The sequence below is a fragment of the Giraffa tippelskirchi genome, chromosome 9 (genome assembly GCF_054371585.1).
Source record: "Giraffa tippelskirchi isolate mGirTip1 chromosome 9, T2T-mGirTip1v1.2.pri, whole genome shotgun sequence".
Taxonomy (NCBI): domain Eukaryota; kingdom Metazoa; phylum Chordata; class Mammalia; order Artiodactyla; family Giraffidae; genus Giraffa; species Giraffa tippelskirchi.
In genome coordinates this window covers 108219834-108240245 of record NC_137283.1, presented here as the reverse complement: position 1 = coordinate 108240245, position 20412 = coordinate 108219834, and the positions used below count along the sequence as shown (strand labels likewise).

The 20412-nt window shown below is 42.7% G+C and overlaps 1 protein-coding gene across 20 annotated transcripts in view; it reads left to right on the top strand.

Annotated features, from left to right (window-relative positions):
• Positions 1-20412, top strand: part of ARMC2 (armadillo repeat containing 2) — a 246475-nt gene that overhangs the window by 133153 nt on the left and 92910 nt on the right. For 13 of the 20 annotated variants that reach the window (XR_014064461.1, XM_081526729.1, XM_081526725.1 and 10 more), the window contains 2 exons: positions 4766-4970; positions 18424-18500. Coding sequence is in view for 19 of the 20 variants with exons in the window: in XM_081526729.1 (XP_081382855.1) it covers positions 4766-4970; positions 18424-18500 (282 nt within the window). In the remaining variant the exon portion in view is untranslated. Of the gene's footprint in view, positions 1-4765; positions 4975-18423; positions 18501-20412 lie in introns of all 20 variants that reach the window. The other 7 variants (XM_081526732.1, XM_081526730.1, XM_081526741.1 and 4 more) reach the window with 1 other exon arrangement.

The window sequence follows — 20412 nt, the reverse complement described above, 5'->3', positions numbered from 1 at the left end:
GAGGTCAGACTCAGATAGGAACAGGGCCACTTCTCATAAACAGGATGGCAGAGCTGTTGTTTATTCGATGTTTTTGCTTCTGAGCCCAAATGCCGCACACATTTAACTCTTGGTGGCTCCCACTTGAAAACCTGGCTGCTTGCTGAGCTGTTCCCATGCAGTGTAAAGGTACCAGGAGAAATGGACATTTCCCTACCCGCTGAAGCATGTCTCTGTCTGGGTTCTTCCATCCACCCTGTGGGCAGTTGCCCCCTTCACCATTCCCACCAACCCTGCAGTCTGCGTCAGCACCCAGGAAACAATGGCAGTAAAAAGTTATTGTCTTTTTGAAAGTGCGCATCACCCAATTTTAAAAAAGTGTTCTAATGCTCCAGGCTTGGACTCCTTGTCCTTTGTACAGGAGCTCCCCGGGCTTGTCTCAGAATCCCTATTGTTTAAGAAAAGGTATCTTTTGTTGGGAAACAGGCTGTAAAGGCTGCTGTGTGTGCAGACTGGGCCAGAGGGTGTGTCCCTTCCCCTGGTATGAAGTCATTAGTAGCTGACAACTCCCCCAGCAGAGTTAGGGGGGTGTGGTGGCAGGTTTGGAATTCCTGATTGAGGAAAATGAGAGAAGAGATGTGTATAGTCATGTTCATGGGGCCAGCAGTGTAATCTCTTGTGTTCAGACAGAGTTTTTGGCTGAAGGTGACCGTGTCGCTCCGGTTATTCCAGCTAGATGGAGACCTCCGAGCAGGCTCCACCTTCTCACAACCCTTGTATCTTAGCTACCCCAGACAGGCATCCTGTGTGGGCTTCCTGAATATCCCCAGAGTCTGTGTTCTCCATCCCACCGATGCCACACCAGCGTTTATCACCTCTCACCCTATCCCTGGTCGTCCAGCGCTCCTATCTTTCTCCACCTTCTGCTTACTAGGGGGTTGCAGGTGGGTCAGCATTGGAACCCTCGGCCCTTGGAGGTATCAGAGCCTGATCATGCTGAGCGCCCACCCAGACATGGCTGTGAGTAGCAGCTTTGTCCTTCTGTCCTGGTGGACCGTGAAAAATTGTGACTTTCTCTCGGTGTGCCGTAAGGGACAAGGGTTCAGGAAGCAAATAAAAATCAGATTGCATCCTCTTCTTGCTGAAAACCCTTCAGAGAGCCCTTGCTGTGCCTAAAGGAGTGGTTGCCAAACTGAGTTCCAGGGAACACTTTTGGCAAAACTACAACTTTTCCTTGGAGTAAAGGTCCCGTGCGCCGTTACAATGCATGTGAGCAATTACAGGATGGGGAAAGCCATCTGGTGAAGTCACCTGTTTAGTTTTACTTTAGCCCAGCATTTCCCAGGCCTACCTGGCTATGGACTATGTCTTTGGAAAACACAGCTTGGGAAATAGTGACCTAGCACAGAAGTTGGCAAACTTTTCTGTGAAAGGCCAGCAAGTGAATATTTTAAACCTTGCAGGCCTCAGAATCTTCTGGTCAACCTTCTCAACTCTGCCAGTGCAGTGGGAAAGCAACAGTAGACCAGTGAAATTTGAAGTTTCATATAATTTTCACATGTTGCAAAATACTGTTCTTTTGACTTTTTGTTTTTTTGATCAACCATCCAAAAATATAAAAGCCATTCTTAGCTTGCATGCTACATAGACGCAGGTGGTAGGCCAGGTTTGGTGGGGCTGCAGTTGACTGACTCGTGGTTCATGGGTGAAGTCTTCACCCTCCAGTGTGCACAGCTCTGCCCCAGCCTCACACTCTAGGCCCTTCTCAGTCCTCTCTTTTGCCTGCCTACCCACTCCCCGCCCCTGGTCCATGCACCAGCAGTATGGAACCCTTGCAGTTCCCCTTACCCATCTTGCTGTTTTGAGCTTCATGCAGGCTCTGGTATATAATTTGTTGGACCCAGTGAAAAAAGAGAAACTGTGGAGCTCTTTGTTCAAAAATTCTTTAGATTTTTACAATGGCAACAGCAAAGTATTAAGCCAAGTGTGAGGCCCTTGTAAGCCTGGGGCCCAGCTTGACGGTCCAGCTTGGACCCTCTTGAAACCAGCTCTCATCCCAGACCTTTGCTCCTTTTTCTCAGAACTTTTTTCTTTGGTGGGGGCGTGGGTCTCCTGCTAACCCTTTGGAGTGCTTTTCAGGCTCCACGTTCTCTGTAATCTTTCCCTGAGCAACTCTAACCCTTCAGGACTCTCCATGCACTCCTCCTTACCTGGCGCAGACCACACTGCTCTGCATCTCTCTCTGGACAGATCTGCCTCTCTGTTTTCCCCTACTAGACTGAGTGGGAAAAGGGGGTTTCTCTGTCTGAAGCCCAGGAGCCTGAAACAGGGTGTAGTCAGCAGTAAGTGCCAAAGATATATCCTGAAACAGGACAGTTCCTATTTTCATGGTAAGGCTACTGATTGTTGAATCCTTTTGAAATGTACCCATGATCTGCTACAAAATGAGTACAGCGTGCTGCATGTATTTGCCAGAGGGACCCGAGCTTCCTCACTCAGGCTCGGTCGAATGGTGGACCTCAGGCAGGATTAAGAGTGAGCCCCGGCTGTTCTTTGCTGTCATGCTGACTGACTGCCCCCTCCTCAATTGTGAAAACAGAGGCTGCTGCTCCTCCGTCTTCAAGTAGGGTTGCATTTTCCCCTCTAGAACAGAAGCTCCATAGCAGCTGAGACTTCTCAGTTCACCCCTAGACCACCAGCCACTGAGCATCTGGCACACGGCAGCGCGTGCTTCATAAATATTTATGGAGCGAACAAGTGAAAGAAACGAATACTAAAACATAGGGACAGGCTAAAAATGCGTTGTAATCTGAAACGAAGTATGTGCTTTGTAATTCAGTCCTCAAGATGTTTAAGGATGTGTGGTGCTATGGAGAGAGCCCTGGACTAGCAATCCGGATTTTCGGATTTTCGGGTTCCATGAATAATAATGACCACGACTTCCAGGTGTTGAGTGTTCTAGCTCTGTGGAAGTCACTTTACCAGGCCAGATCACTTAATTCTCACTGTGTCTCCTAGAGGTGGGGACCTCTGAGAAAGAGGAGAGAAGCTGAGTGAGCTGCCCACATCGCACAGCCTGTACCTGACCCCAAGTCTGATAGAATGCCAGGCCTGCCCTCTCCCTGCCATACATCCTGGCTCTCCCCAAACCTACTCTGTGACCTTGGGCTGATCGCCTTTTGGGTTCTCAATTTTCTCATCTGAAAAACAAAGGCTAGACTAGCCAATCTTTAAAGTTCCTTTCTGCTGTAAAATTCAGTGTTTTGAAAGCACAGAGCTTAGTCAGAGGAGCAGACGAGGTGGTTTTGTTATTGTTGGTTTTTATTGGTTTGATGGTTCAAGCACAGAAAAGGAAACCTTGAGTCATTTTGGAAAAGCTTGCAAAACTACTTCTGTATGAGAAATAGCTGATCCTCCTCGCCCCTTTGAAAAACATATGTTATCACGAAGTAGAGTTGAGTAGCAGCATCGTGGGTCAGCTATTCCTAATATCAATTTGCTGACGAAGAAACAGTGTTATATTTTAAATCTAAGGATCTTGTCACTGTAAACACAGTAGATGTTTCAGTTCAGAGACTGTGGACGTCTTTTTTTTGCAACTCTTATTTCTCTTGAGAAAGCCTTCCAAGTGTTCGGGTGCCCTCCTCTATCCCTGCTGGGAAATGGTCTGCTGGGCCCCTACGAGCTGGCTCCTGCTCCTCTGACCACCTTTCTCCTCCCCACCCTGTCACACATGCCACTCGTGCTGTCTCCCGGGGGCCCCAGACACACTTCTGCCTTTGGGTGTCTGCACCACCAGTTCCCTCCACTGGAAACACAGTCCCTCGTCATCTGATGGCTCGATGCCTCCCCTCCAGTAAGGGTTTGCTTATCATGCCCACCTGTTAAAATTTGCTCCCTGCCCCCATTCCCAATCCCAATCCCTTTTTCCCCTTCTCCATGTTCCTGCTTTTGCTTTTTTCCATAGCACCTACCCTCTTACATACTTCACTTATTATGGTCTGTTACTTATTGTCTGTTGTGTAAACAGGTGTACTGTAAGGATGTAAGCTCTGTGAGGGCAGGGATCTTTGCTCTGTCACGAATGCACCCCAAGTGCTTAGGACAATGCCTGACATCAAGAAAACACTCAATATTTCTGAATGAAAAAGTACCAATGTGACCAAATTCAGGAAGAAGCATTGCTATGGGACACAGAGGTATTTATGTGGACTAGGTAGTTCATACACCTAAATTTGAGTATTTGCCTACAGTGAAAGACAGGGAAAGCCTGGCATGCTGCAGTCCATGGGGCCACAAAGAGTCGGACAGGGAACAACTGAACAACAACAAAACTCTAAGCTAATAGAGCTAAGATCTATTAATTTTTACCTGCTGAATTGATGATGTCAAGCCTAAATTAGTGATGAGATCTTGTATGCATTCAGGGAGATTTTTTTTTAAATAATAGATTTTATTTTTTAGAGCAGTTTTAGGTTTCATTTTAGAGCGAAAGTGAGTGGTAAGTACAGAGAATTCCCACACCCTCCACCCTCCGCCTCCCACCTTGTTTCCCCTATTTAACATCTTACCTTAGTGTAATGCATTTGTTATGCTAGATGAGCCAATATTGATATATTGTTATTAAGTAAAGCTGTTCAGGGAGGTTTTGTCCATACAATTCCAGACTCAATTATAAGTAATACATAATTTTTAAATTGTATAAATTCTTGGATTGAAAAAAATATTGAAAGATGGTGAATCCTGAAATAAATGCTTTGACAAAACATTTCCTTGGTTATTACAGCAAAGAGAGTGGAATCTGAAGAAACAGTTACGACAAGGGACTCTGTGGTGAAAATAAATGGGATTTACTTAACAGAATCAAAGGCCATTGGCCACTTAAAGAGTCACCCTCTTCAGCTAACATATGATGGAGACTTCAGTAAAATCACGGAGCAAGAAATGTTTAAAGGGGCAACATCCTTGCCATTTCATCTCAGAAGTGGAGGGTCAGTATTCTTTTCACTTAACTTCCAGGTCAGAGCAACTGTGTCATTTACCAGTTTGTTCTCTCTGTTATGTAGATGATTGATTTGCATTTTCCCCTTTTATATAAACAAATTTTAAATTTATGATGCATGAGTAGGAGAGATTTCTTCTCATGGCTGAATGGGGTTGATTTTACATCTCCCTCTTCACTCCTCAGGAAAACATTTTTTCATACCTGCCAAAATGCTGCTTTGATAGGGCTGTCAGACTTAAGTCTCTGCTTTATTTGGGCTGTTCCAGCCAGCCCTTGAGAGATGACTGATCATACTGTTTGTGTTATGTGGGATTCTTGCCCGGCCTGGAATTTCTCACTACCTCCCTTTAGGTTAGTTCACTCTTGTGGACTCCACGAAACTTGATCTATCTTATTTTCCAGTAGAAACTTGGATTAAAATATTTATTTTGCAAACTAGAGTTAAAATAGGAGAGTCCTGTGGATTTCTCTTATCTGTGATACCTCGCTACTAATCCCTCATAAAATGAACAGCTGGGAGTTACTCTGTTTCATACCACATTCCTGGAGAAGGCTTTTTTCTCCACCCTAGTCTGTGTTGACTCTTTCACCACCCCCTACCTGTGTAAGAACCCCTAAATTCATACCATGTTCCTAGATACGGCTTTCTAGGCCTTCCCCTAGAAAACAGAGGAGCAATTTTCCTACCCATATTAAGGATTTGTAGAGAAATGTTCACTTTGTGAATTCTTATACTGGTGTTTTCCTAAGGAAGCCTTGAATAACTGGGGAACCAGGGTGGGAAAGAGAGCAGGCAGTGGTTTCCAGTCCCAGCCAGTAGTGGTGCTAAGATAGGCAAGAGGTCTTGAACTAGACAGGGTCACTCAGAGATATTTTTCTATGATTTTCCATTGGGTCATTGTGAACAACTGCCCAGTTAGGATTTGCCTAACAAGATTAAATTCCATGAGCCATTTTAAGACCAAGTGCTTGTTGCCCTCACTTTAGATTCGGGTCTGACTTTGGCTTGTACACATGCCGTGTGCTTAAAACTGCCTCCACCCCTACTGGCTGCTTGGCAGTTGGTTAGTTTAGCTGAACTGACCTTGTCTGCCGACACAGCCTGAAGAGCATTGCACACACAGAATTTATATTAGGCAACCTAGCAGTCCTTGTAATGTTGCTTTGCATTCAGAACATTTTTTTAAATTAAAGGAAAAATGAAATGTCTCCTTAAGTGGAAGAGAAGGACTTCAAATTGGGACTTTTGGGAGTTGAGCACAAAACATCAAACTGGCCATTGCAACAAATCTTTTCCAGTTGGTGAATAACAATAGGCTTCGAACCTCAGAGCTTAAACGTAAAAGGCAGCAGGAGAACTTGTGTTTCTTTCAGCACTGAACTGAAACGGAAACATTTATCTTGCTGCACCCATCCTTACAGTAATTAAAGTTGACTAGGAAAAACCAGACAAGAGCTGTTTTTCTCTTCTTCTTTTGCAAGCCTTCAAATATTATGGAATAATCTAGCAAGCCAGGGTTCATTATTTATTCCTCAGTCTGGGACACCAAAGGCATTTTCAGTTACATATTTTATCTCACACACAGCAGAGGAGAAATCAGTTAGGGACTGGTGGCATTTCTTCCTGATGTTCCAGAATTAGGAGGTGCTGGGCAGCAACGCTGGTTGCTTTCTTTTCGCTTTGTTAGGATGTCTTTTGCATCGTTCAGTGAATTGTGTCTGCCCTGGATTTGTCATACACCCTGGCAGGTTTAATTTCCAGTAACATTTTGGCTTTATAAATCTTTACCCCCTTTAATCATTGGATGGGATTTTTGTTGAAGTGGTGCCAGAAAAAAAATTTTTATATATAGTAGGATTAAAACAAACCAGAAAATGGAAACTCTTAGCAGTTCTTTCATTAATTGCATTTGTGAATCAATCTGGAACACTTGATGGTTGTTTCTGGTAAACATTTAAGCAAATAATTCCAAGAAATGATCTTTGCTGTCCAGTGGAGTATTCCCAGTCTTGATGCTAAAGCCCTACCCTCAATTAACATGTTTTCATGTTTAGACCAGAGAGTGGGAAATGAAGACTCTTGTCAGTGAGCTGAGCTGGCAGGAGAAGGGAGGAAAGGGATTATGTAACTGGAGCTGACAGGGGGTTGAGGGTGGAGGAAGGGAGGTCAGGGTCTTTGCTGCTGATCTGGCGTGGGAGCCGCCACCTTCATGCCAGTGCTTCGTGGCCCAGTGAGAGAAAGGAGTAGTTTAATTCAGTGAAACTGTGTTGATTTTAGGGAAACCCTTAATTTAGAACAAACTCAGACCTGGGATGGACTGGAGTTTAACTTTATGCCGGTCGTGATGGAAAAAGGACTTGCTAGACAAGGCATCATTGCAGACAAGGTTGGGGGTGGGGAAGTGGGCACTGTTTAACTTTCTAGACGAGAAAAGCACTCTCCAGCCCTTACTAAACTGTCATCTTCAAACCATGTGCCAGTCAACGACAGCCTGTGTGTCCATGCGTGGATTCCAAGTTTGGCAGGCCTGCAGTTAGCAACACCCCATCTTCTCTTGCTTTATGTTGCTATATGTTTTGAAAATAGCTTTCTTCAAAGTACATATGTGTGTATGTCTCCATTCATCATCTATCCAGTGGTTCTGTCTGATGAACCCTTTTATACATCTGCTTTTAAAAACCTTCTAAGAGTTTCTGTGTAAATATTGTTTAACTTCTTGTGGTTTGGAAATGTGATTTTTAGGAGGAAAGTCCAAGAGCAGTTACTTGTGGAGGGTTAAGAACTCTTTAGGGGTCAGAATCTGTGGATTCAGAATCAGTTTTCTCTCAGCCACTTGCTTCAGCTGTATGTTCTTTTTTTTTTAATTTATTTATTTGGTTGTGCTAAGTTGTCATTGCAGCATGCCGGTTCTTTAGCTGTGGCATGGGAACTCTTAGTTGAGGCACATGGGATCTAGTTTCCTGACCAGGGATTGAACATGGCCCCCCTGCATTGGAAGGTCAGAGTCTTAGCCACTGGACCATCAGGGAAGTCCTCAGCTCTATGTTCTTGGACAAGCCTCTGAACACTTGCAAGGGTTCAGTTTTCTAACCCCTGTCTTCTCCCAGCACTCACTAAAAGCTGTGGAATGAGAGTAGTCGATTTGGAGGTGGGCACGTGATCTAAGCCAGACCAATTGAATCCTTCCCTGGGACTTCTGCCAAAGCCTTTGGGGAAAGTGCTCTTCCTCCAGGTTTACAAGCTGTAAAGAATGACGTAGTCTTGGAGCCAACAGTGGCTATTTCATTGCCTGTGGAGGGTGACTGATGGGAAGTGATGTATAAACAAGCAGAGCCAAGGAATGAAGACAGTGACTAAGTTCAAGGATGACGTATAAGCCCCTAAATCGAGCTGTGTGTGAGGCTACCACATCCACAATATGTTCTTTTTTTCTCTCTCTCTCTGGCCCTTCTTTCCTTTCTTCTTTCTTTCCTTCCTTCCTCTTTCCTTTCCTTTCCTTTCTTATCTTTCTTCCTTCCTTTATTTACTTTGACAGGAACAGCTTATGGTACTTTAGTTTTTTGTCACTTGGAATATGGTAACTAAGAGTCTTGTTAACCTGCTAGGCTCTGTGAAATAGAGACAAAGACAAGGACAAAGCAAGAAACAAAATTCACTAAAAGTGAATCTCTCAGTTAAGAAAGGTGTATCCAGTAGTCTTTAACTAGAGAAAAGAGATGTAAGGATGTGGGCAGGCCACAGGAGAAATGGGGAAGCCACAGTCAAGGCCCCATTCAGGAGCCAGAGTGTGGGGAACCCCCTGGTGGTCCAGTGGTTAGGGCTTTATGCTTTCACTGCTCAGAGTCCCGTTTCAGTCCCTGGCCAGAGAACTAGGATCCCACAAGCCGTGCGGTGTGGCCAAAGTGCAAAGAGCCGAAGTGTGAAGCGGCACAGGGGAAATGGAGCTGAGGGTGACACGCTCTCCTCATTTCCTGTTATCCAGCCAGTTGTGCATGTGTGTATTTATGGGGGAGGGAGTTTGATAGATTAGAACCTAAGGAACCCAGCCTGTAAAGGGGCTTTTCTGTGAGTCATGAAACCTGCTACATATTGTACAAGCCAAGGGAACACACACTGTAGGTTGAGAAAAAGAACAGACTTTTCAGATAGATATTCAGGGAAAAGTTGAAGCTGCAGAGCACCCCAGTTCTCGCCCTGCATGGACTGTTTTCATTCTTCAACAAATCATGGCTCTGTTTCAAGATAAATAACGCTAGGACAAGAGTGAACATGGAACCTGAGCATAACTTTGTAATGAACATAACAAAAGACAGATGAAGGAAATGGATTGCAAAAGGAACTGCCCTCCAAGAATAAGGAGAGTTTTACAAAAGGGAAAAGAGCTCTTCGTTGGCTTGTAAGAATGCAAATTAGAGATTTTAAGTCCTTGATCTTATGAAGAAAGAGAGTACACTCACAGTTCTCAAAAAGTAAATGAAAGAAAAATGTATAAACATGGAGAGAAAAGCCGTATCAGAAGTAAAAGCAGCTGAAAATGCAGTCAGATATGGTGATTAAGCTAGAAGAAATCAAACATAGAAGAGTGAATGAGAAAATAGAAAAATGATTAGAGAGACTGAGATAGAAATGAGAGGCATGGCACTTGTATTCCTGAAGGGGAGAGTTCTCTTCCCTTCCTCCATCTTACTTTGACTAAGTGCCAGGCACTCTTCCAAGTGATTTACATATATTAACTCATTTGATATTCACAACAATGCACTGAGAATGGAAGAGATGGGAATAAGAAAAATATTGACATAATAGAAGATGACGTTCTGAAATAAAGATTCAAATCTGAAGCTCAGAAGGACACGTCATGCCCAACAAAATTTGACATGGAATAATCCACACTAAGACATTTCTAACAGTGTTCAGCACTAGTATGGTACCCAGTACGCGGTACACACTCCATTAGTAATTGCTGATTGAGTGGGTAAAGGCAAGAAGGTGGCCTATGGTGATCAGGCTGAACACGCAAGTCCCTTAGAAGGAGAAAAAGGCAGGCTGCCTCTGGCTTTATTAGAGTTTCTCCCAGTGCTGGAAGACAGTGGAGTAAGGCCTGTGGAGTCCTGAGTTCCAGCCACGTTGTCCTTCAGTTAAAAGGCAAGAGAGAGACATTTTCAATGTGAATGGATTAAGGGACTGTGGTACTCATGCACTCTCTAGAGAACTCTGACAACAGAATGATGAGTCAAAATTCAGAACTGAGAAACGAAGAAGCCATCATAAAATCATCCGTGGTGAGTATTGACTTTGTGTTCATATCGAATTAAAACTAAACAACTCTGAAAATGATGGTTACGGAACAGAAACCTTGACAATTGTAATATTAGCATAAATAACCAAAACTGGTATCTGGGAGAAAGTGTGAGTACTGATTGCTTCACTTCATAACAGGAAATAGGTGTGTCAGTAGCTGCAGTCTGAAATTGAAATATATAGTTAAAAGAGTGATTTCAGCATCCTAATGCTTTTTATTCTTTCTTTTCTTAACTTTAGAGAGATCTTTTAGAAACTAATATCTCTTGTGAAGACCCATTCATCTGAAGCTCTACCATTCCTTCAGTTTCACCTCAGTTTCTGTTTCTCTGTCATATTGAAGTAAAATTTATACTTTATACTTTTAATTACAGTGACATGTATGGTATTTGTGTGTCAAATCCCATTTATATGTATCTTTTACCTGCCCTTCCCCCCAAGTCACCCTTCTATTCTTTCATTCTTTTGTCTTTTCATCTGAATGTATGCAAAATATGTCTGGAATGATGTTTGCCACATATTAACTATTTCTGGGTGGTGGGGTCCTAGGTGATTTTCTAAATCTTCTAATATTGCCCGGCCTTAAAAATAATAAATATATCATTTTTTTCAAACATAATGAAGTCATTATTCTTTTAAGAAATTAAGTAAATGTGACTGAGAAACTGTTTCCCTTTGGAAAAGACAAATGTGACCAGAATGATTTTGTGGAATCCCACCTTCTTTGACAGCGTCTGCTTGACAAGAATTTCATGATAAGCAAAGCCCTGGACTAGTGGGGTTGGGAGATACACAAATAAACCGCATCCATGAGGACCTTCCTGACATGTCAGGCTCTGATGCTCAAGTGCAGTTCTTGGACCAGCAGCATCTGCATCACCTGGGAGCTTGTTAGAAGTGCAGGATCTCAGACCTGCTGAATTAGAATCTGCATTTTATAAGGTATCCAAGTGATTCGAATGCACATGAAAGTTTCAGAAGCACTGTTCAATGATTAATGCTAGAGGAGTGAAAGAACTGAAGAAAAGTGCCTTGGGAGTTTAGAGGTGAAAGAACATATCTCTGATTTGGAGATCAGGGAAGGTTTCCTGGGGTCTGTGGGGTTTGGGATGCCCCTTGAGGCTGATTTTCAAAAGGGGGGGTGGGAGAGCTCTGTGTTCTTTGCTACAGGATCAGCATAAGCCAAAGAGGGGATTTGACTTGGTGGTGGGTTCAGAGAAAGGCAGATGGCATGTTGTAGTGGACACATGAATCCTGAATGTTGTAGGCTAGTGCATGGAGCGCTGAAAGGTTTTCAAGGGAGTGATGCTGGCAGCTGCATGAAGGACGATTGGAGAGGAAAGAGCAGTTGTAGCCGTTCCAGTGGGAAGATGATAATGTGTGAGCTGGAGCAGCCCAATGGGACGTGGGAATGGAGAGCAGATCGTCAGAACCATGTGGAATCATTTCCTCAGTAACGCGGTGGAAGAGGGTAAATGCTAGCAACTCTCCACTGCGCTGATGTACTTGTTGCCGCCACAGTGAGAAGCTGCAGGGCTCTTCATGTGAGACCCCTTGAAACTGGAGCTGTAAAAGGTGAAAGGGAGCGTGGAACTGTGGACTTTTACTCTTAAGTAAGGGAATTTAAGCCTAAGTTAAGCTAATGTGATTAGCTACAAAGCAGTGTCTAATCAACTTTCTACATACAGAACTTGAGTAACAACCACTTGGGTTTCCCTGGAGGCTCTGGTAAAGAATCCACCTGCAATGTAGGAGACGCAGGTTTGGCTCTGGGTTGGGAAGATCCCCTGGAGAAGGAGATGACAACCCACTCTAGTATTCTAGCCTGGAGAAGCCCACGGACAGAGGAGCCTGGCAGGCTACAGTCCACGGGGTCACAAAGAGTCGGACACATCTGAGCAACTGAACAACCATAACCAGTTAGTGATTATTGAAAAAGGTGCAAGAGTATATGCATAGTCTCTGAAAATGTATATTTTAAATCTTGGACCACCAGCTCAAAGCTATGGTAACCTTGGAGGACTTTCTCAAAATTTTGATCTTATGGCCATTCCTCTAAAATCATATTCTTTAATTTCACTGTTTCTGTGTAACCATTTATGTAGAATTCAATTTTAGTGTTAGTTATTAAGACAGAGTGCTAGTGTCAGGGAACTATGTGTCTGGAGTTTCAGGCTATGAAGACATGATAAAGGGACCACCACCTTTTGGTGGTGGCATTCTTGAACTACAGTCAAAAAATCAAAGAGACTGCAAAGCAGGGGCCAGCAAACTAAGGCCCATGGGCCAAATCCAGCCTACTTGTTTTTGTAAATAAAGTTTTATTGGAACACAGCCATGCCCATTCATTTATCTACTGTCTCTGGCAGCTTTCGTACTACAGCCCCAGAACTAAGTAGTTGTGACAGAGACTGTGTGACTGCAGAGCCTAAGATGTTTACTGCCTGACTTGAATCTATACAGCTTGCTGCTGCTGCTGCTGCTAAGTCGCTTCAGTCGTGTCCGACCCTGTGCGACCCCATAGACGGCAGCCCACCAGGCTCCGCCATCCCCGGGATTCTCCAGGCAAGAATACTGGAGTGGGTTGCCGTTTCCTTCTCCAGTGCATGAAAGGGAAAAGTGAAAGTGAAGTCGCTCAGTTGTGTCCGACTCTTAGCGACTCCTTGGACTGTAGCCTACCAGGCTCCTCCATCCATGGGATTTTCCAGGCAAGAGTTTGCCTTCTCCATATACAGCCTGAGTCTAGTTCTAAAAATGAAAAGTTGTCTTCTTACGGCAAGGAAAATGTTAGCTCAAAATTTGCTCAATTTTCTTTTTATCATATGTATCTGTTAAAATTTTCTTCTCCATTTTCACATGTAATTATTTCCCAAATGAAAAAAGCTTATTTTCCCCCTAATTCCAAATCCTCCCACTTATCTACTTCGTAATATCTTTTTTAGTTATTACTCCAAAGAAGGAGTCAACAAGCTATAGCCCTAGAGCCAGATCTGGCCAACCACCTATTTTGTTTATATTTTTCACAGCCCTTGAGCTGAAAAAATTTTTCCCTACATTTAAAAATCATTACATTTTAAATGGTCACAGGAGTATCTGTATAATAGCCTCTCTTTTGCCACCTGACCTACAAAGTATAAAATACATACTGTCTGGCTCTTTAAGAAAAAGTTTGTTGACCCCTGCCTAAAGAACCTTAGTCATAGTAATGGGAAGAATTGTCTAAATTATAGCAAAATGTGGATTTTAGAAGACCTTTAAAGAAATATACTTTTCTTTCTTTGGAATGTAAATGGTCCAGAAGTAGATGTTGCCAACATGACTGATGTGTGGATGGGCAGTAGTAACCCAGGCAGGATGTGGCGTTACCTTGTCTACAGAGCTTGGTTCTGGTGGTTTAGAATGAAAGGTGGGACTTGTTAATGATTGGGAAGAGAGAACTTTGTTTTTGCTCTGAAATGTGGGCTGCAGAGGAGGGTCCTGGGAATGCCTTTCCTACTCTGCTTTCCTCAGGACTCCAGCCTGATTACAGGTGAAACCAGAGGAAGGGCAGAGCTGAGAGAACTGCAGAAAAAGCTAAAGCCCTGATCACACCACACCTGAAACCTACCCCTGGCACTCACCTTTTGGGTTACGTGAGCCATTTAATTCCATGTACCATTTAAGTCAGAATTAGATTTCTGTTATTTGTAGATGAAGATATCCCAATGAAATGGTCTTATTCTGGCTTTAAGAAGGATTTCACAAAAGAGCTTTAAGGAATATTTTCTGGAATTGTTTTATTCTTGGTACATCAGAAGATATTCCAAAAAATCTAATTATGGTCTTTAACAGCATGAAACAGAAAGCTGAGAAGAAGAACAATTATACTGGATGACTGAATCAAGATCTAGAAACATCTAATAGGCAGGAACTCTTTGCCAAGTATAACTGTGAAATTTAATGAGAAGGAGTCCGGCGTAGATGGGGAAATCTGCCTTTAGATGCATATGGAAGACAAGACAGGACGTGATGTCACCACCAAAACTGTTCATGCAATTTTAGGCTGCATCATTTAGAATCTCTCCTCTTTGCTCCTCAGGCCACACCTTTAGCTCAGCACTGGGTTGCAGACTTTAAAAGGAATCCAGACAAACTGACACTCAGAGTAACTGAACAGGCTGGTAAAGTGATTTGAAACCGTATCATACGAGGAACAGATGAAGGGACTGGAGTCTGTTAATGACATCACTGATACAGCCATGATAACAGTAAAAACTTACTGAGTATTTGTTATGTGCCAGAGCTGTGCTAAGTGATTCCACATCACATCATTTAATCCTCACAATGATCTTGCTTTGAGGGGCATTATCATTTACCACCCCCTCATATATTCCCTGGTGGCTCAGACGGTAAGGAATCTGCCTGCAATGCAGGAGACCTGGGTTCAATCCCTGGGTCAGGAAGACCACCTGGAAAAGCAAATGGCAACCCACTCCAGTATTCTTGCCTGGAGAATTCCATGGACAGAGGATCCTGGCGGGCTACAGTCCATAGGGTCACAAAGAGTTGGACATGACTGAGAGACTAATGCTTCGACTTTTCGCTTTCACATATATCAGATAGGGAAACCAAAGCTTCGGTTAAAAACTTACCCAAAGAAGTCGCAGAACCATAGGATTTAAGCCATAGGAGATGAACTGAAGTGGTGACCATGACATATTCTGAATATCTGAAGGATTGTCAAGAGGAAGAAAGATGAAGATTTGTTTCATTAGGAGAACCAAGATCAGTGGGTAGAAGTTACAGCGAGACGGTTCTCCTTTGAGTACAAGGCCATCTAGTCTTCTCTTCTTTAGCAAAGAGGGAATTTTCTTTTCTGGATGCCTCCCTCCCTGCTTCATGTGCTCTGTGAGACATGCTGGGCTGTGCCACAGAAACCTTGTTAGATTCACCCTCGCCAGACTGGACAGTTCTTCCTCCAGCCTCATCTTCTTGGGCTTGTTAATCATGCTCACTTTCTCAACATGCTGGACTGCATGAGAGCATATTTTATCTCTCTCTTTCCTTTGGACTCCTTTTCTCCTTTCTGTTCTTTACCCCTGACTGTCTGAGACAAGGCCATGTCCTGAGATTCTGGTCTTCGAACCACTGTTCTAATGCTTCTCATCCTGGTGTATTGCTTTGACCTTTAACAGAGCTCCTTTCCTGATTTTCACATCTCCTTTGCCAATGATCCATTTATCATCAGAAACTCAACCTGACAAAACACAAACTTGCTTTACTCCTCAAACTGTGCTGCGCTCTCACCTCCCCATTTCTGTTATAGCGGCCCTGCTGTCCTGTTCCTTCACGTCTGCCTTCTCATCTTTCTTCAGCCTGGAATCAACCACCAAATCCTATTGACTTTTCACTTATAGAGTCTCTTGAATTTGATCCTTCTTCTCCAGTCCTACCATCACCCTCAAAGAATTAGTCCTTGTTACCTCCCTCCAAGTCTCCTAAATACTACTGTCATCACATAACTTCAGATCTCATCATTTCCTTGTGTAAGAACCTAGGGCAGATCCTTAGTGACCATCAAATTGGGTCTATTTATTCAACCCAAGGTTTCAAGTGGCTGTTCCCAATCCTCCCAGCAGAAACTTATTCCTAAATTAATGGCCTTATGCAGTCACTCCCCCCCACCCCACGCCCTACCCACCAGGCTTCTCCTGCTCCTCTTTACCTTCGCTCATGCTGTTCCCCTGCTGAGAGCAGTGTTGTCATTTGTTGGTTTGACTTTTGTTCCTTTAAGTCCCACCCTGTGGTCCAGTTCTCCCTCTCAGTAATCACTCCATCCTCAGCACTTTTCTTGTCCTCATAACCTGCTGAATTTCTCATTCTAGTATTTGGTTAAGAGACTCAGTTAGAGTCTTCCATTTAAATAAAAGCTTCTTTAGTTCCTCAAAGCAGATTTTGAACATCTTCTGGGCAACACCTTATATGTTCTTGATCACAGTAACACCCACCACTGGATTGCTCAGACAAGTGTTTGTTGACTCAGAACAAAGGAGCAAAAGAATACTGACAATTTATTAAGTTCTTCAAACACAGCAGTCAGTGTGCTAAGTAGAAACATAGCCCTCATTTTAAGAAAAGGAAACCAAAGCCAAGAGGTTCAGTGACTTACACAGGCCACCTGGCGGACAAGGGTTGGACCCCTTTGATCCCAGGTAATGTGGATCCAGAGCCTGCACCCTCAAGCCCTGTACCGTGAAGATCACACAGAGGATTCATGGATGCCAAGGCCAACCCTGTGCTCTACCTGCGGTGCAGGAAACCTGGATTCGATCCCTGGGTTGGGAAGATCTCCTGGAGGAGGGAATGGCTACTCATGCCAATATTCTTGCCTGGAGAATCCCATGGGTAGAGGAGCCTGGTGGGCTACAGTCCGTAGGGTTGCAAAGAGTCAGGACTGAGTGACCAACAATTTCACTTTCAACCCTGAGCTCTTCTTGAGAACCAGTAGGATCCAACACTGTCAAGGTTTGGTGGTTGATAAGAGGGACCCTTCTTAAACATCCCCCAAACTGGGGACACACAAATGTGGTGTTTAGGGGGGCAGCCTTGTCATGGCCATGTCCTCAGGGAGGAGGGATCAGGGACTTGGGAGGCCATTAGATGCAAACTATCCTGCTTGATTTCAGTAGCTGTTCAGGACAATGATGAAAAGAAAGGCTTACTGCTATGGTCCTCAGATTTTCTTCTTATTTCTAGGAGTGCTGAGTCTGGGAACGTATTTGGCCTTACACCCTGCCAAACTTTTGATGTTTTGCCTTTTCATAGGATTGATTTCCTTTATTTCTGTCTTCATCGAGATCTCCATTTAGATCTCTACTCTTGAGTTTGACGAAAAGGATTCCATCCCCATTTCTCTCTTTGACTGATCAGGACTTCTTGCTACCAGATCTGTTGTTTTGTTGCTATGTATAAACATAAAGCAGTTGTTTTGGAGTATTAAATAATCAGACAGTTTGGGAAAAGTAACTTGATCTTTTCTCTATTGCACGATAAGAGGAAATGTTAAGTCCAGTGTTTTTTAAAAAAGGAAATGTTTACGGAAGAAATGATATTTGGAGAAACTAATCCTTGGGCAGCAGTCAAGGCCAAGGGCCAAGACACAGCACTGAACATTCACTGGGAATCTTACTACAGCGGAAGCAGGAGCAGTGGACAGACAGACATACGGATGCTTATAGGTGACCATGGCCACAAGTGTGTGCATTCTTTATGATTTTTGTGGCAAATATTATATTTGATGGTAAAAATGAAATTTTGTTGTAAAACTTATACTATTATTCTCTCAGTGTTTTGTGTTTTTTTACCTTGGAATTTTGTACAGATATTTAAAAGTAAGTACTTTAAGCATCAGTTCTAGCTAAAGAGAAGTTATGTCCTTCATAGACCATTATATGTAACCTTCCAAACAAAACCTAAGCATATAATTCTGCTGTTGGCCAGCCACCAAATTTTCATTTGAAACACAAAATACTTGTCGTATGGGGACTGCCTGAATTTACTTTCTACTTTTTAACATTTCAAATATTTCTTTAAAAATTTTTTCATAGAATATTAATTAATTTTCAAATAGAGATTAGAGACACAGCAATTTGGTGGAAAGAGCAGTGAATTGGACATTGTGAAACCTGGGTTCCAGATCTGACCACCCTGTGTGATTCCTGGGCACATCTGATCTAACTGGGAACAGTTTTATTGCCTGCAGCACGTGTGCACCAGAGTGTGAGAGAAAGAGGTCTCTCCCAGCTCCTGAACGCTAGGCTTTTTTGATTCAAGCACAGCAGAGTTCTTTCTTATTGTAACAGTGACCTCTTGTGGTATAGATCTTTCATCAGTTTTTTTGGTTTGCAAAGTAAACTTTGGATTTATTTTGTTGTTGTTTCTAGTAACTATATTTCGTATTGTAAGGCAAATCTGACTTGTCTTCAAAAGGTAAATCTCAGCTGAAAATCAGAGGTTGATTAAAATGAGGTAGTAAGAGCACCAAACTCCATTTCATAAGCAATTCTCTGTGGTTTCTTCAGAAATCGTATTTAGCCTGCTCTGACACAGAAAGAGAACTGCTTTGGCTTTTGTGCTGAGTGTGTGTTCATCTTCCTCACAGAGACCAGGGGAAGAGGCATCCGAGGGCCTCCTCAAGCTCCCGCAGCCTGGACCAGAGCAGGCTGGACATCAGAGCAGGTGAGGCTCCTGTGTTCTTAGAGGTCCCCAGCATCTTGTCCTCAGCATCTCCATCTGTAGGATAACCTTTAGCATTAAAGATGTCTGATGTTGCCTCACTCTGAAATTTCCAGGAACTTTATCCAGCTTGGTCACACATCAACATTTTTTTTTTATAAATTTTTATTATTTTCACAACAGTCTTAGCACTTTAACCTTACTCGACTCCAGTGCCTCAAGCATCTGTAGGTTATAGTCTACACAGAAATGATTTTATAATTCCTCACTGATGACTGCACAGAAATTATTTTGTAGCAGCATTTGGAAGGTTGCAAAATGTGACATTCACACAGTTCTTAAGTTGATTGAAAAGGAGTCAAAATCATGGCTTACTTAAATGACACTGTATTAGCTACATTAAACCAGCCCTTTGAGGCTTTAAACTGTTTGAGAAAATATGTAGCAATATAAATCACAGGCTAGAAATGCTACAGAATGTATTCATGCAATGAGATACAGCAGTTAGAAAAATGAACTGGAGTACATTTATAATATTGAATGAAATGAATATAAACATCACATGAAAAAATTAAGCTGCAAAAACAAAGGCATGTGTTGTTATGGATGCAGATCTATATGGTAAATGTGATAAAAATAACTGTTCAGTTTAGTGTGATGGTAACCCTTGGGGAGGGGGATGGTTGGGGGAGGCACACAGAGGACATTAACAATATCTATAATGTTTATTTCTTTGAAATGAAGAGAATGAAAATACAGTTAATATTTGACCAGACTATTTGTGGATACACAGGTGTTCAGTACCTTCTTCGTATACTTTTTTGGTGCACATGAACTTTTATGAAACCAAGCCAATAATTCAAAAAATATTCTCTTATCTTCCAAACTAATGTCTTATCAATAAAATGACTTTTGTGACCAGCAGGAATTTCTGTAGTAGTCAGGAAAATCTTAGATAGACTGATTTCCCAGTCAGCATTGTTGCTAAGCATCTTACATGTGCATGCTAAAAACAGCAGCCAATAAACATTGTGTCAAGTTTTTGTGTCCCGAACTCAAAGCTGTGGTGAAGAACTATAACCACTGAGACAGCAAAATCTTCAAAAAAACATGCTGAAATTTCTGCTTGACTTACCCAATTTCCTGTTGAATCATAATTTTTATATTTAGCAAACTGTGAACCTAGATGAAAGTGCTCTCTAGAATGTTAGGTTGTTGCCCAAGACTGAGACAAACTGTATTTATTTATCATCTGGGGATCTTAAAAAGTGATCACATGACTCCAGGCTTCCATTTCTAGGGTAGGAGCTGGGTTAGTATATAAAATGGAATTTCTTTGGAGAGCAGAGTTGGAGGAGGTGTGTGAGGGGAAAGACCAAGGCTGGACACCCCAACTCACACGGGGGTTCCTGGGAGAGGGTTGAAAGCAAACTCTTATGCCACAGTGTCTGGCTAACTTCTGTTCTGAGAAGAAACAAGTCTCAGAAACACTCGGAAGGGCCTGTGGGGGCCTTTCCTTTCCAAAGGTTAAACAAACTACTCTGTGATTTCTGGCTCACCCCTGTAATTCAGCTCTTCCTGGGGTGAACACGTTATCAATTTTGTTTGTCCTGACAAACGGTTTGATAATTGTGGTTTCTCACAGAGTGGTTCTGCTAAAGAGAGCATACCGCATAGAAGGTAAAAAAACTGATTTCAACTGAAATCAGTGAAATTTGGACTCATTGAAGTCTGTATTTTAATAAGTTTAAGTTTGTCATGAATAGTTGTCTATTATATTATTTGGCTTCTTATCTCTGGGCTTTCCCCTTGCCTTGATATATGTTGATTTTCTTTCTCATACTTTGGACTTTGAGTGTGTCCGACACCTGGGAATATGAGCAACTATGTTGTTTATACAGCTTGAACAGTCGTG